Genomic DNA, 16,298 nt, shown 5'->3' on the forward strand with positions numbered 1-16,298 from the left:
GCAAAGTTTGATTTATAGGTAAGTAAAGAAAAGGTGCTTAGGCTAATTAGTATAGAAGAATTCAGAGGTGAGAGTCAAAATTCCCTGGAGAAACATAAATGAGCTAGTTATGGGCTGATGATTGTAATTAGTTTTAAAGTTTCAATCTGAAAAAGCTTCTATTTTATGCATAATTTCTCGTGATATATAATTTCTTGTGAAATAAATATAATGAAATATAATTTCCACCACAGAGACACTGCTAAAATAACATTATCAAATGTAATTACTAAAAGATTTCATGTTATACCTCATCACATAACATTTGGCCAAAAAATTAGCATCTCATCAATTTGTTGTTTCTCGTTGTTATACCAGACAAATGACATTTTCTTCTTTTCTATACTTAATAGCCTCTCTTGTTTTTGATGTTTTAATCATATGGACTTTTCAATTTATATCTGTGACCATTCTGGTATCAACAAAAAAGCATTGTCTCACTACCTGTTGACAACTTACACTTTCCTGATTATAAGGCTAGAATTGGAACCAGTACCACTTGCTACTTTCTTGATTTGGAATAAGATAAATTATTGCTTCACCTTGCCACTGATTTCAATGTTGGTCCACTGAAACTGCAACTTTTTGCTCATGATACTGGTGTCTTAAAGGAGATGCTAATGCCTTTACCTCCTTTTACCAAAATGCAATCTTATAACAGCCATATTTCCCTTCTCCTCCAGCTAATTCCTGAACACAATGTCAGTACAATTGAGTATTCTAACTAGTGAAGGACATTTGATGTATGGGATCCACTGTCCTTGCTATGTGCCACAACTGGCAGATGTCAAAAACAAAAAAATTCATCTTTTTCACATATTTCATCATTCTCATTGAATCTAACAGTACAGAAGAGGCCCTTTGGCCCATTGAGTCTGCTTTTTGTTGAGTCACTTGGTACTGTGCCCATTTAGAAGAACGTTACATTTGGGGATCATAGGGTTAAGAAGGATTGGGATCTTGAAAACAGTTGAGTTGATAGTTTTCATCCACAAGCAGTCTCTTATGACCGGCATCACATATTTAGAACTGTGAGCAAAGGTGTGAAGGTGAATGTCTGGTGCCTCAAAACCAAATAGATATGAGCATGTGAGACTCATCAACCTTGCTTGTCAACTTGCCTTAGAGAAGGAAAACTCTAAATTTAATTTCCCAGCTATGGGCTATGTTGTTACATCTTTGTCAGTTGATAATCTAGAATATAAACAATGCCATTGAACTGGATGACGATATAGAAAGAGTGGATGGGGCTTTTCAGGGTTTTTTTTAGCAGCTCATTGTCATCATCATTCCTCAAAATTGTGCCATCTTCCAGGCTTCATGACTTATATGCCCTCAAGTGACTCAGTAGAACAATCTTGGAGCCATAGGCCTTTTGGCTAAAAGGACAAGAACTGAGAAGAGGCAGGGTTTCAAACCAGGTTAATTCGCTTTCTCATCCCCTTTCCCTCACTTCTCTGCATCAGGGTTCATGCTGTCAGTTTATGATCACAGATCATGGCAGCTATGGAGTTTATATGCTCCTAAGGAATACACTATTCCTACTATATACTATTCCTTTCTTAGGAATAGTACTACCCTCCCCAAACCAGGGAGGGGAGAAAGGAACACAAAGGCAGCACGATGTCTCTGCATCTTCCAAATCACTGCTCCTAGCTGATGTATCAAAAAAGTAGAGAAAATTCAAATTCATAAGATGGTAAGATGTAGGAGCAGAAGTAGGCCAATCAGCACATCGAGTCTACACCATCATTCACTGAGATCATGACTAATCTGATTATCTTCAACTCTACTTCTTTGTCTTTTCCCTATAACCATTTATTCCCTTATTGAATAAAAGTTTATCATCTCAACATTGAAAATGCTTAATGACCCCAACCTCAACAGCCATCTGTGGTAAAAAAAATTCCAAAGATTCAGAAGAAATTCCTCTACATTCCACCATTTCCTTCACATCCGTCTTAAATGGATGACTCCTTATTATAAGACTGTGCTCTCTGGTCCTAGACTTTCCCTCAACTGCATCTATCCTGTCAAGTTGCCTAAGAATCAATAAGTTTGCCTCTCATTCTTCTTTCTTCTAATGAGTACAGGCCTACTCATAGCATAATCCATCCATAGTATTAGCCTAGTCAACCTTCTCTGGACTACCTCCAATGCCAGTATATGTTTGCTGAGGTAAGGAAGTCAAGACTATTCACATTATTCCAGGTGTATTCTGACTAATGCTTTGTATTGTTTTAGCAAAACCTTCCTACTTTTATATTCCATTTCCCATTAAATAAAGGCCATTATTCCAATTGCCTTTCCTTTTACAGGTTGAACGTCAATGTTAGTTTGATATGACTCATTCATGAGGATCCTCAAATCTTTCTGTTTTATACCTTTCTGCAATCCTTCTCAATTTGGATAACATTTAGCTGTTCTATTCTTCCTGCTAAAGTGCACAAAGTCATATTTTACTCCATTATATTTCATCTGCCATTTCTTTGCCCACTGTTCAATCTACGTATATCCTCTGTAGAGGCTTTGTGCTATCCTCACTTCTTGACTTTCCAAATATTTTTGTTTCATCCACAAATTTGAATATAGTACATTCACTTCCCTCTTCCAAATCAATAATATGTGGCCCCAGCACTGATCCCTAATGGCGAGTAACAGGTTACCATCCTGAAAACTCCCTTATATCTGAAGTATCTGTCTTCTACAGACTAACCAATCTTCGATCTATTGAAACTCAATTCTATCTGCTTTTTCTTCCCTCTGCATTCCCTGAATTTATTTATTGACTTTTATTCTCGAAGATCAGTTTTGATCTACGCCAACTAGACTTGCAAGTAATAAGTGACCTCCCTATTCTTTGTAGTAAAATGTATTATCTCACATTTATCTGTATTAATTAACTTTCTAACTATTAGCCCAATCATTAAGCATATTAAAGTCTTCTTGTAATTTGTTGTGGACCTCCTCAGCATTAGCAAACTCCCAAATTGGTGTCAACGAGGCAAAAGTGAGGACTGCAGATGCTGGAAATCAGATTCTAGATTAGAGTGGAGCTGGAAAGGCACAGCAGGTCAGGCAGCATCGTAGGAGCAGGAAAATCGACGTTTCAGGCAAAAACCCTTCATCAGGACTGAAGGCAGGGAACCTCCAGGGTGGAGAGATAAATTGGAGGGGGTGGGGGTGGGGAGAAGGTCGCAAAGAGTACAATAAGTGGATGGGGGTGGGGATGAAGGTGATAGATCAGGGAGGAGGGTGGGGGAAGGTAGCAAAGCGTATAATGGGTGGATGGGGTTTGGGATGAAAGTGATAGGTCAGAGAGGAGGGTGGAACGGATAGGTGGGAAAGAAGATTGGCAAGTAGGACAGGTCATGAGAGTGGTGCTGAGCTGGAAGGTTGGAATTGGGGTAAGGTGTGGGGAAGGGAAATGAGAAAACTGGTGAAGTCCACATTGATGCCCTGGAGTTGAAGTGTTCTGAGGCAGAAGATGAGGCGTTCTTCCTCCAGGCGTCAGGTGGTGAGGGAACGATGGTGAAGGAGACACAGGACCTGCATGTCCTCGGTAGAGTGGGAAGGGGAGTTGAAATATTGGGCCAGGGGGCGTTGGGGTTGATTGGTGTGGGTGTCCTGGAAATGTTCCCTAAAGCGCTCTGCGAGAAGGTGTCCAGTCTCCCCAATGGAGAGGAGACCGCATCAGGAGCAACGGATACAATAAATGACATTGGTGGATGTGCAGGTGAAACTTTGATGGATGTGGAAGGCTCCTTTGGGGCCTTGGATGGAGGAGAGGGGGGAGGTGTGGGCGCAGATTTTGCAATTCTGGTGGCGGCAAGGGAAGGTGCCAGGACACGAGGGTGGGTTGTTGGGGGGGGCGTGGACCTGACCAGGTAGTCATGGAGGGAACGGTCTTTGCGGAAAGCGGAAAGGGGTGGGGTGGGAAATATATCCCTGGTGGTGGGGTCTGTTTGGACGTGGCAGAAATGTCAGCAGATGATGCGGTTTATGCGAAGGTTGGTGGGGTGTAAGTTGAGGACCGGGGGGTCCTGTCCTTGTTATGGTTGGAGGGGTGGGATTTGAGGGCAGAGGGGCGGGATGTGGATGAGATTCGTTGGAGGGCATCTTCAACCACGTGGGAAGGGAAATTGCGGTCTCTAAAGAAGGAGGCCAGTTGGTGTGTTCTGTGGTGGAACTGGTCCTCTTGGAGCAGATAAGGCAGAGGTGAAGGAATTGGGACTACGGGATAGCATTTTTGCAGGAGGTCGGGTGGGAAGAGGTATAATCCAGGTAGCTGTGGGAGTCGGTGGGTTTGTAAAAAAATGTCAGTGTCAAGTCGGTCGTCATTGATGGAGATGGAGAGGTCCAGGAAGGGGCGGGAGGTGTCAGAGATGGTCCAGGTGAATTTAAGGTCGGGGTGGAACGTGTTGGTGAAATTGATGAACTGCTCAACCTCCTCGCGGGAGCACGAGGTGGCAGCGATGCAGTCATCAATGTAGCGGAGGAAGAGGTGAGGAGTGGTGCCACTGTAACTACGGAAGATGGACTGTTCTACGTAGCCAACAAAGAGACAAGCATAGCTGGGGCCATTATGGGTGTCCATGGCTACCCCTTTGGTCTGGAGGAAGCGGGAGGATCCGAAGGAGAAATTGTTAAGGGTGAGGACCAGTTCAGCCAATCCTTCTACACCTCCACCCGCCATGACCAGGGCCTCCAAGCTCACCGCTTCTTCCTCTCCCAATGTCCCCAACAGTACTCTTCCACTGACACTCTCATTCATTTGGCTGAACTGGTCCTGCTGTGCTTTTCCAGCACCACTCTAATCTAGACTCCCAATTGGTGTCATCAATATTCTATTTCACATTTTTCTAAATGCCAACTGGTGTAGGTCAAACCTAGAATCATAGAATCTTACAGTACAGAAGGAGACCATTTGATCCATCATGTGTTTGCTGGCTCCTGAAAGAGCTAAATCAGAAATTGCTGCAAAAGCTCAGCAGTTCTGGCAGCATCTATGGAGAGAAAATCAGATTTGGGTCGAGTGATCTTTCCTCAGAACTGTAAATGCTACCCAGCTAGTATCGTTCTCCTGCCCCGTTTCCGTAGCCTTCTAAATTCATCACCTTCAAAATACATTCAGCTTTCTGTTGAAACCTTCCATGGAATCCACCTCCATTATTCTCCCACGTGGTGCAATCTAAATCCTAACAACTCTCTCAATTATGAAGTTTCCCGTGATCTAATTTCTAGCCCTCTTGCTAACAGTTTTGAAATTGTCATCCTTAGTTATTGACATAGCAATGAATGGAAACAGAATATTCTTCTTTAACAAATCAAAACATTTCATAATTTTGAACACATCAAAAGGTCACCTCTTAATATTCTCTGGTCCAAGGAGGAATAAGCACAATTTCTCTAATCTTTCCTTGCTTCGAAAATCCCTCATTCCTGGTAAATTTTATTAAAATAAAGTTCCTTTGTACTCTCTCCAAGGCTCTACCATCCTTCCATAAAGAAGATGCCTGGAAAATAGAACAGCACAGCATAGTAGAGGCACCTTGTCCCTTGATATTGTGCCGATCTTTTATCCTACTCTAAGATCAGACTAACCTTCATTGTATTACTTTCCATGTGTCTATCCAAGAGTCATTTAAATGTCCCTAATGTATATGACTCTACTACCAATGCTGGCAGTGCATTCCATGCACCCACTACTCTGTGTAAAGAACTTACATCTGACATCTTCTTCCGATCACCTTAAAATTATGTCCCCTCATGATAGCCATTTCTGCCCTGGGAAAAAGTGTCTGGCTATCCACTCTATCTATGCCTCTCATCATCTTGCACACCTCTATCAAGTTACCTCTCATCCTCTTCGCTCCAATGAGAAAAGCCCCAGCTCCCTCAACCTTTCTTCATAAGACATGCCCTCCAATCCAGGCAGCATCCTAGTAAATCTCCTCTGAACTCTCTCTAAAGCTTCCATATCCTTCCTATAATGAGGCAATCAGAATTGAATACAATATTCCATATGAGGTCTGGCCATTTATTTGTAGAGGTGGAGAATCACTTCGAGTCATAGCGATGTACAGTCATGCAAATAGACCTTTAGGTCCAACTTGTCCATGCCGACCAGATATCCAAGTGCCAGCACTTGGCCAATATCCCTCTAAACCCTTGCTATTCATAAATCCATCCAGATGCCTTTTAAATGCTGCAATTGTACCAGCTACCACTTCTTTCTCTGGCAGCCCATTTCATATACACACAACCCTCTGAGTGAAAAAGTTGCCCCTTAGGCTCCTTTTATATCTTTCTCCTCTCACCTTAAACCCATGCCCTCTAGTTCTGGACTTCCCCACCCCAGGAAAAAGACTTCCTCTATTCATCCTATCCATGCCCCTCATGATTTTATAAACCTTTATAAGGTTACCCCCCAGCCTCCAATGCTCCAGGCAAAACAGCACCAGCCTATTCAGCCTCTCCTTATAGCTCAAAGCCTCCAACCCTGGCAACATCCTTGTAAATCTCTTCTGAATCCTTTCAAGTTTCACAACATCCTTCTGATATGAAGGGGACCAGAACTGCATGCAATATTCCAAAAGTAGCCTAACCAATGTCCTGTACAGCTGCAGCATGACCTCCCAACTCCAATACTCAATACACTGACTCAATACCAAATGCCTTCTTCACTTAGTATTTATCTGCAATGCTACTTTCAAGGAACTATGATCCTGCACTCCAAGGTCTTTTTGTTCAGCAGCAGTCCCTAAGATCTTACCATTAAGTGTGTAAGTCCTGCTAAGATTTGCTTTCCCAAAATACAGTGCCTCACATTTATCTAAATTAAACTCCATCTACCACTCCTCAGCCCATTGGCCCATTTGATCAAAATCCTCTTCTATGCTGAGGTAACCTTCTTCGCTGTCCACTACGCCTCCAATTTTGGTGTCATCTACAAACTTCCTAACTATACCACCTATGTTCACATCAAAATCATTTATATAAATGACCAAAAGTAGTGGACCTAGCACCAATCCTTGTGGCACTCCACTGGTCACAGGCCTCCAGTCTTAAAAGTAACCCTCCGCCACCTGTCTTCTACTTTTAAGGCAGTTCTGTATCCAAATGGCTAGTTCTCCCTTTGTGTTTATATTCTATGCTTCCATGTATAAATCTAAGGATTCTACAAACCTACTTAACAACTTGTCCACTTGCCTAACCACCTTCAGAAAGTTTTACATGTGAATCCTAAGGCCCCTCTGCTCTTGCACTTCCCTCAAAGTTGTAGCATTGAGCCTGTATTGTCTGTCCTATTTCTTCTATCAAAATGAATTATATCACATTTCTCTGCATTGAATTTCATCTGCCAAATCTGTCCATTTGGCCAACTTATCAAAGTCCATCTAAAGCTGCTCAGCATCATCCTGACAATTCACAATTCTCCCCTGGTTTAGTATCATCTGCAAATTTAGAGATTTTGTCCTCAATACACATCTCCAAATGTTTATATAAATCAGAAAATATATGAATATCTAAACCTGTTCAACTTTGCTTTTTATGACAAACTCTTCATCCCAGGAATCAGCCTTGTGAACATATTCTGAACTATTTGCAATACAAATATAGCCTTTCATAAGTAAGGAGACCAAAAACTGTACATAACTGTTCCAGCACCACTCTAATCGTGACTCTAATCTCCAGCATCTGCAGTCCTCACTTTCGCCTCAACGGTTGTAGCAAGCCATTCCTAATTTCATACTTCAAAGCATTTGTAATTAAGGCCTACACTTTACTTGTCTTCCTAATTAATACTTACTTTCTTTTTGTGATTCATGTACAAGGACACCCATGTCCCTCTGCACTGCAGAACTCCAGAGTATCTCTCCACTTAAATATTATTCTGCTTTTGTATTCTTCTGCTTTTGTATTCTTCCTGCCAAAGACAACAACATTATCCTGCATCACACTCAACTTGCCAAATATTTTCCCACTCAGATCCTATCTTATAAATTCCAAGAGTCATACAGTACAGAAACAGACCCTTCAGGCCACCATATCAATGCTGACTAGCAAACATTGATCTACACTAATCTCATGTAACTGCTCTTGGTCCATAGTCTACTATGCCATGAAATTTTAAGTAGTCAAACAAATGCTTCTAAAATGTTAAGAGTATCTTCTTCACCACCTTCTCAAGCAGTACGTTTCATATTCCTACCATTCTCTGGGTGACAATATTTTTCCTCAGATCTCCTCGACACCACTTACTCTTTAGCCTGAACTTGTGCCCTCTGATTTTAGGCAAATATAGACATATGGGGAAAAAATGTTTATGATCTACACTGTCTCTGCCTCTCATAATTTTGTATACCTCAATCGGATCCACCCCCCACTCCCCTGATTCAGTCTCCCCACTGCTCCAAGGAAAACAAACCTGCCTATCCAGTCTTTCCTCATAATTGAGATATTTTTCCCTGGCAACATCCTGGTGAATCTCCTCTGCACCCTCTCCAGTGCAGTCACATCCTGCTTATAGTGTGGTGACAGGAACTGCACACGGTATTCCATTTGGCATGACCAAAGTTTATAAAATTACCACAAGACTTCCTTGTCCCTATATTCTATGACTTGGCTAATGAAGGCAACCATCCTATCTGCCTTCTTCACTGCCCTGTCTACCTGTGTTGACAACTTCAGGGATCTATGGACTTATACACTAAGGTCTCTTTGTTCCTCAGTATTACTTAAGGACTCACAATGTATTCTGTATGTCCCTCCTTTATTAGACCTCCCAAAATGCACCACCTCACACTTATCAGGATTAAATTCCACCTGCTATTACTCTGCCTATTTTACTAGCTTATGTGGCCTGAAATCACTTATGCCAGCTAAAACTTTTACTGCTTCTTCCTTATTTATCTAGAACCTCACCATCCCAACCAAAATCCTGGCTACAATACCTTTCTCCACTGTAAACAGAAATGAGAAACATTTATGTAAGGCCTCACCCACATCCTCTGGCTCCATGAACAGATTGCCCTTTGGGAATCTCTAATAGGTCCACTCTTTCCCTGATAATCCTCTTTCTCTTAATGTACTTATAAAATGCTTGGGTTTTCCTTAATCCTATCTGCCAAAGATATTTCATGGCTCCTCCTAATTGCTTTGTTGAGCAACCCCCTTCACACTTTACACATTTCATGGGCTTCCCCCTGTTCTTAATGCCTTGTACCTGACATATGCTTCCTTCTTTTTCTTTATCAACTTCTTAAAATACTTGACAGTGTTCCCTGGGCTTGCAGACCTTCCCCTTTACTCTTAGAGGAACACACTGGCCCTGAATTTACATTATACTACTTCTCAAAGGTTCTTACTTTCCAAATGTCAGCTTAGCTGTAAGTAACTGTTCCCAGACTAAGTTTGCCAAATCCTGTCTAATAAAATTGAAATTAACATTCCCCCAATATAGACACTTAACTTCTGCATTATACTTAACACTTTATATATTGAATTTGAATCTTACAGAGTTATAGTCACTATTCCCAAAATGCTCACCCACTAAAACTTCAACCACTTGATCAGCTTCATTCCTTATAATTAATGCTAGCACTGCCTTATCTCTAGTAGGACCCTCTACGTACTGGCACCAAAAGCTGTACTGGATGCACTTTAAAAATTCCACCCCATCTAATCTTAACACACTATGATGATCCCAATTAATGTTAGCAAAGTTGAAATCCCCTGCAACTATAACGCTATTCCTCTCACACCTGTCCGTAATTTGCCAACATATCTGCTCCTCTATCTCCCTCTGTTGGGAGGCCTGTAGTATAGTCCCAGCAAAGCAATCATCTCTTTTTCATTTCCAAGCTCTAATTAGATGCTCCCATTTGAAGACCTGTCTAGGATATCCTCCCTCATTACTGTAGTAATGGATTCCTTCATAAATAATAATATAAAGGATCGAGGTTAGTCACGCACAGGTGTTATCAACTCTAGAAGAAGTGAAAGTAGACAAGTCCCCTGGGCCAGATGGGAGTTATCTGAGGATTCTCTGGGAAGCTAGGGAGGAGATAGCAGAGCCTTTGGCTTTGATATTTGAGTCGTCATTGTCTACAGGTTTAGTACCTGAGGACTGGAGGATTGCAAATGTTGTGCCCTTGTTCAAGAAGGGCAGCAGAGATGACCCAGGTAATTATAGACCAGTGAGCCTTACTTCTGCTGTAGGAAAGGTTTTGGAAAGGATTATGAGAGATAAGATTTATAATCATCTAGCAAGCAACAATTTGATTTCAGATAGTCAACATGGTTTCGTCAAGGGTAGGTCGTGTCTCACAAACCTCATTGAATTTTTTGAGAAGGTGACCAAGCATGTAGATGAGGTTAGGGCAGTTGACGTGGTATACTTGGACTTCAGTAAACCTTTGATAAGGTTCCACGTAGTAGGCTGATGGAGAAAATGCAGAGGCATGGAATTGAGGGTGACTTAGCAGTTTGGATTTCTGGAAGAAGGCAGCGAGTGGTGGTTGATGGAAAATATTCAGTCTAGAGTCCAGTTACTAGTGGTGTGCCACAAGGATCTGTTTTGGGACCACTGCTGTTTGTCATTTTTAGAAATGACTTAGACGCAGGCGCAGGTGGATGGATTAGTAAATTTGCAGACGACACTAAAGTCGGTGGAGTAGTGGACAGTTTGGAAGAAAGTTACAGGTTGCAGGGGGACTTGGATAAACTGACGAATTGGGCTGAGAGGTGGCAAATGGAGTTCAATGCAGCAAAATGTGAGGTGATGCACTTTGGGAAGAATAACAGGATGGCAGAGTACTTGGTCAATGGAAAGATTCTTGGTAGTGTGGATATGCAGAGGGATCTTGGAGTCCATGTGCATAGATCCCTGAAAGTTGCCACCCAGGTGGATAGTGCTGTTAAGAAGGCATACAGTGTGTTAGGTTTTAGTTGTAGAGGGATTGAGTTCCAGAACCGCAATATCATGCTGCAACTATGTAAAACGCTGGTGCGGCCACACTTGGAATATTGTGTACAGTTCTGGTCGCCCCATTACAGAAAGGATGTGGAAGCATTGGAAAAGGTGCAGAGGAGATTTACCAGGATGTTGCCTGGTCTGAGGGAAGGTCTTATGAGGAAAGGCTGAGAGACTTGGGTCTGTTCTCATTGGAAAGAAGGCGACTAAGGGGGGATTTGATAGAGACATACAAGATGATCAGAGGATTAGATAAGGTAGACAGAGAAAGACTTTTTCCTAGGATGATGACGTCAGTTGTATGAGAGGGCACAACTGCAAATTGAGGGGTGATAGATTTAAGACAGATGTCAGAGGCACGTTCTTTACGCAAAGGGTCATAAGAGCATGGAATGTCCAACCTGCTTGCGTAGTCAACTCAGCTACATTAGGGAGATTTAAACAATCCTTAGATAAGCACATGGATGATTTTGTGATAATGTAAGGGGACGAGCTGAGAACAGTTCACAGGTCGACGCAACATCGAGGACCGAAGGGCCTGTTCTGCGCTACATTGTTCTATGTTCTATAATGGAATGATCCCACTTCACTTACAATCTGCCTACATCCCACTTGAAACCTCTATACTCTAAAATGTTGAGCTACCAGTCCTTTAGCCATGGTTTAATGATGGCAACAGTATCATATTCCCACGTGCTGACCAATGTTGCAAGTTCTCCACCTCACTTGAATTAAAATAGATATAATTTAGCTTTCTGGACCTTCCATATGTCTTTTCTGCCTACTGAATGTCCTGGGATTCCTTTTATATCCAATTGGACTTTGCTCCCAACTTTACATCTACTCTGTACCCTTCTATTACCAAATTAGTTTAAAACCTCTGCACAAAAACTCAGCAGGTCTGACAGTCTCTGTGGAGAGAAAGGAGAGTTAACTTTTCAGGTCCAGTGAACCTTCCTCAGAATGGAGTTCTTTTGTTTTTTTTTTAAATCGCTATATCTTTTTGTGGACTCTTGATATCCCCCACAGTTTGCTTACCACCCATACTTGTGTCATCTCCAAATTTGGCCACAAGAAGGTGATGGGTAGGCTGACTTTATGGCTTCTTATTCCTTAAATAGAAAATATTCTGACTCCGACCACCCTGACCATCTTACTGACTGTTTCCAAGACTCTGTACTGGTATCTGAGGCTGCCCTTGACTTACTATGCTGGTACCCCTTGAGCAAACTCTATCACCTTTGATTTGACTGAGGACCGATCTTTTCCCGAGGATGGGGAAGTTTAAAACTAGAGAGAACATTTTTAAATGAGTGGAGAAAGATTTAGAAGGGACCTGAAGGGCAATTTTTTCACACAGAAGGTGGTTTGTATGTGGAACGAACTGCCAAAGGAAGTACGAGATGCAGGTACAGTTACAACATTTAAAAGACAGTTGGACAGGTACATGAATAGAAAAGGTTTACAGGGATATGGATAAATGTAGGCAAATAGAACTCGTTTAGCTTAAGAAACTTGGTCAGCATGGATGAGTTGGATGGTAGGGTCTGTGTCATGCTGTATGACTCTATCACCAAGACGAGCTTCTTGGCTTTGTGTCTGTGCTAAACAACAAGGCAAGTCAGAAGTAACATGGGCCTGTTATCTCTAGTCAGGGACAAAATGCAAAAAAGCCAGGCAAGGCAATAGAAGATAGAGATGCTGTAGCATCCAGATAGGCTCAAAGTGAGTGAGCATTAACAGCAAACAAAGTATCTGGAGATGTAGCCTGATTCAGTTCAAGAGCTGGGTCTGCAACACTGAGCCCTCACTCAAAAGATGCATAAAATATAAATTGAGATGCTCCTGATATCAAAAAAGGCCTCTCCAGACTTCTCACAGAATTCTATCACAAATCTGTCCAATCTGATGTCATTCAGCCATCCACAAGATTCCACTCTTTGCCTTTTTAATTTTTAAATCTTGAATAAAAAAACTCCATAAAAAGTGCTTATTCAGTTTGTCATCTCTAAAAGGATAAGTTTTGCAGAATGTATTGACAGGAGATTATTTACAGCAATAGGTATAATAGTTCAATAACCCTTATACAGAGCACAGGTTTATGATTACGATCTCCAACTTGCGCAATCCTTTAATCTAATAGTGCACAGGAAGAGATGTATTCCTAATTGCAAATTCCACATAAAAATATTAATCACAGGTTTAAGGATTCATTCAACAATGTTTACTTGTGTAAGTTGATATGTCTGAGGCTAGAGAAATGTACCATTGACCTCATCCCACTATGCCACAAGTCACAAAATAACAGTTTTTCCAGTTACCAAGATGACCTTAGCTCTAGCAGATTTTAAACAAAGTCTATCAACAGGATTCGTAATAAACATAATTATGGCTTTATCATCAAAACAAAACTTATTCAAAAACAATGCAAGAATTAGTTAACATATAGTCATTAATATCACCAAAACACATGTGAAAACACACATAAACATTCTTTGAGAAGAACAGTGATCGGCTTTCTGAAAACAAAAATACACTGGCCCAGGGGTTATTCTTGATGGGAAGAGGATAACAAAGGGTGTTCTAAGTTTTGTTGCATGATTTTCTGGCACATGTGGTCAAGTCACTAATCATGCACCGTTTTTTATGAAGTCTTGCTGACTCAACCTGCTCAGGGTTACAATCTTGAGATTTTTAAAATTCATTCTTTCAAAAGAAGTGGGTTCACCCTGAACTAATGCAGATAGATTTCTTTTCAGAACAGAGAGAGATCAGCTTGTACACATTGAAGGAACCACAATTCCTTAATCTTCTACAACTACATAATCTAGCTAAGTAATTTCATGTTACTTAAATTGATCTGTGTTTTTTGTTCTCTGTTTCTTACTCACTTCCAAAATTTGTTTGAATATTACAAGCTAATGTTTGGAGTCATCTGATGTACAATTTGTTCATTTTATGAACATTGCACCATCTATTTAAATGCAAATATCAGTAGGTTATAGAGGTAGACTTCAGAGGCAAATTATCCATTCTTAGTTCAGAAATGGAGAGTAAATAATAACAATTGCTATACCTCTATAACATGTTTTGCGAAGCTAAGTCAGTGAAAGTTATTTTCAAATAATTTGGTCTAAATTAGTATTGTGTTGTGTCACTCATTTCACTTTTCATTATATTCCAGCACATGTGACAATAAATCTAATTTAATCTAAATCTAAATCATTTTGGTTCAGATGTATGTCATTGGGGCCATCTTCATGGCAGAATAACATGGTGAGAAAATGGCACGAAACCCACTATGGCTCTACAGTTAACATGATTGTTAAATTTGAAGCTCTTAAATTACAGTTGCAAACCAATGTTTTGTCCCTTCCAGACAAATGAAGCCCTTTTAAAAATTTTAGATGACATGAACACAAAAGATTACTTTGCAATTATTATATTTGATGATACTTCTGAAACTTGGAAAAACTCGATATTTCAAGCAACTCCAAACAATGTGGCTGAAGCTAAAGTTTTTGTACGAACCATTTCAGCCAGAGGAGGTAAAGATTACTACATTCATTATACAACTATATAAATATCGGAAGTGTTAATAATAAATAGAATAAGACAAAGCATTATATATTGTAATTACATTACTATAGTAATATAAGAATAATATTAACTAATTGAAACATGTAAGATCCTGAGGGATTTTGATGAGGTGAATCTGAAACGGATGATTTCTCTTGTAAGAAAATCTAGAACGGTGGGGGGGGGGGGGGGCGCGGTGGTCACCGTTTAAAAATAAGGGGTAGCGCATCTGAGACAGAGATAAGGGTGATTTTTTTTCTTACAAAGAGTGGCAAGTTTTGGATCGCTCATTAACAGATGATGGAAGCAGAACCTTCAAATCTTTTAAAGGTAGAGAGAGATAGATTCTTGAGTAGGGGAAGGTGTTGGCTAATGGTATTAACATTGGATTGTTAATCCAGGGACATAAGTAATATTCTGGAGACCTGGGTTCAAAGCCCGTCATCACTGATGATGTAATTTGAATTCATTAAAAATCTTGAATTAAGAGTCTAATGATGACTAGGAATCTACTGTTGACTGACGAGAAAAAAAAACCATCTGGCTGTCTAATGTACTTTTGGCAATGCAGTCTTAACTGTGAACTGCCCTCTGGGCAACCAGGGATGGGTAATAAATGCTGGCCTAGCCAGTGGTGCCCTCATCCTGTGAATGAATAAGAAGAAAAAGAGAAGCAAGGAAATGGGTGGTTATCTGGCATGGACATGAATGAGGAGTAGAGGTTACAATCAGATCAGCTGTCATCTTACTAAATGGTGGAGAAGGCCTGAGGGAACAAATAGTTTACCTATATTCCTAATTTGCATGTTCATGCATGTCCTATGATTTACTGTTTGTAGTATCAGCATCTGAAATAACGGGGACAAATGTGGTTAGAATTGGTTTCACTTTGTCAGGCAGAATTATTTAGAGAAAACAAAGTAAAAGGGGAAAATGTAGATAGGGTGTGATACAGCCTTGTCTTTCATAAGAGCCATGTTCATAGTGTTGTACAAATTATTGGTTCGGAATCGATTAATGTTGAAGGTGGAATTATGCTTCACCCAAACACATAACCTTGGTTGAGGAACTGGGAGTCTAGCACAAGGTTGCAAGAGAGATAGATGTGTCTTCTCTGGCTCCTGATAGTCATAGAACATAGAACATTACAGCGCAAGACAGGCCCTTCGGCCCTCGATGTTGCGCCAACCTGTCATACAAATCTGAAGCCCATCTAACCTACACTATTCCATGTACGTCCATATGCTTGTCCAATGACGACTTAAATGTACTTAAAGTTGGTGAATCTACAACCGTTGCAGGCAAAGCATTTCATACCCTTACTACTCTGAGTAAAGAAACTATCTCTGACATCTGTCCTATATCTATCACCCCTCAATTTAAAGCTATGCCCCCTCGTGCTCGCCGTCACCATACTTGGAAGAATGCTCTCCCTGTCCACCCTATCTAACCCTCTGATTATCTTATATGTCTCTATTAAGTCACCTCTCAACCTTCTTCTCTCTAACGAAAATAGCCTCAAGGACCTCAGCCTTTTCTCGTAAGACCTTCCCTCCATACCAGGCAACATCCTAGTAAATCTCCTCTGCACCCTTTCCAAAGCTTCCACATCCTTCTTATAATGCATTGACCAGAACTATACACAATACTTCAAGTGCGGCTGCACCAGAGTTTTATACAGCTGTAGCATAACCTCATGGTT

At 40.9% G+C, this 16,298-nt stretch overlaps 2 protein-coding genes across 3 annotated transcripts in view; one reads left to right on the plus strand and one right to left on the minus strand.

The window, feature by feature from the left end:
• Positions 1-16,298, minus strand: part of LOC122558906 (uncharacterized) — a 177,988-nt gene that overhangs the window by 152,552 nt on the left and 9,138 nt on the right. The gene's annotated exons all lie outside the window — the stretch shown is intronic.
• Positions 1-16,298, plus strand: part of LOC122558904 (inter-alpha-trypsin inhibitor heavy chain H3-like) — a 90,742-nt gene that overhangs the window by 24,388 nt on the left and 50,056 nt on the right. For both annotated transcript variants that reach the window (XM_043707838.2, XM_043707839.2), the window contains exon 10: positions 14,397-14,565. In XM_043707838.2, the coding sequence (XP_043563773.1) occupies positions 14,397-14,565 (169 nt within the window). The remainder of the gene's footprint in view (positions 1-14,396; positions 14,566-16,298) is intronic.

This window comes from Chiloscyllium plagiosum, unplaced genomic scaffold (assembly GCF_037043375.1).
Source record: "Chiloscyllium plagiosum isolate Xiang-an unplaced genomic scaffold, Cpla_swu_hap1 HiC_scaffold_14, whole genome shotgun sequence".
NCBI lineage: Eukaryota > Metazoa > Chordata > Chondrichthyes > Orectolobiformes > Hemiscylliidae > Chiloscyllium > Chiloscyllium plagiosum.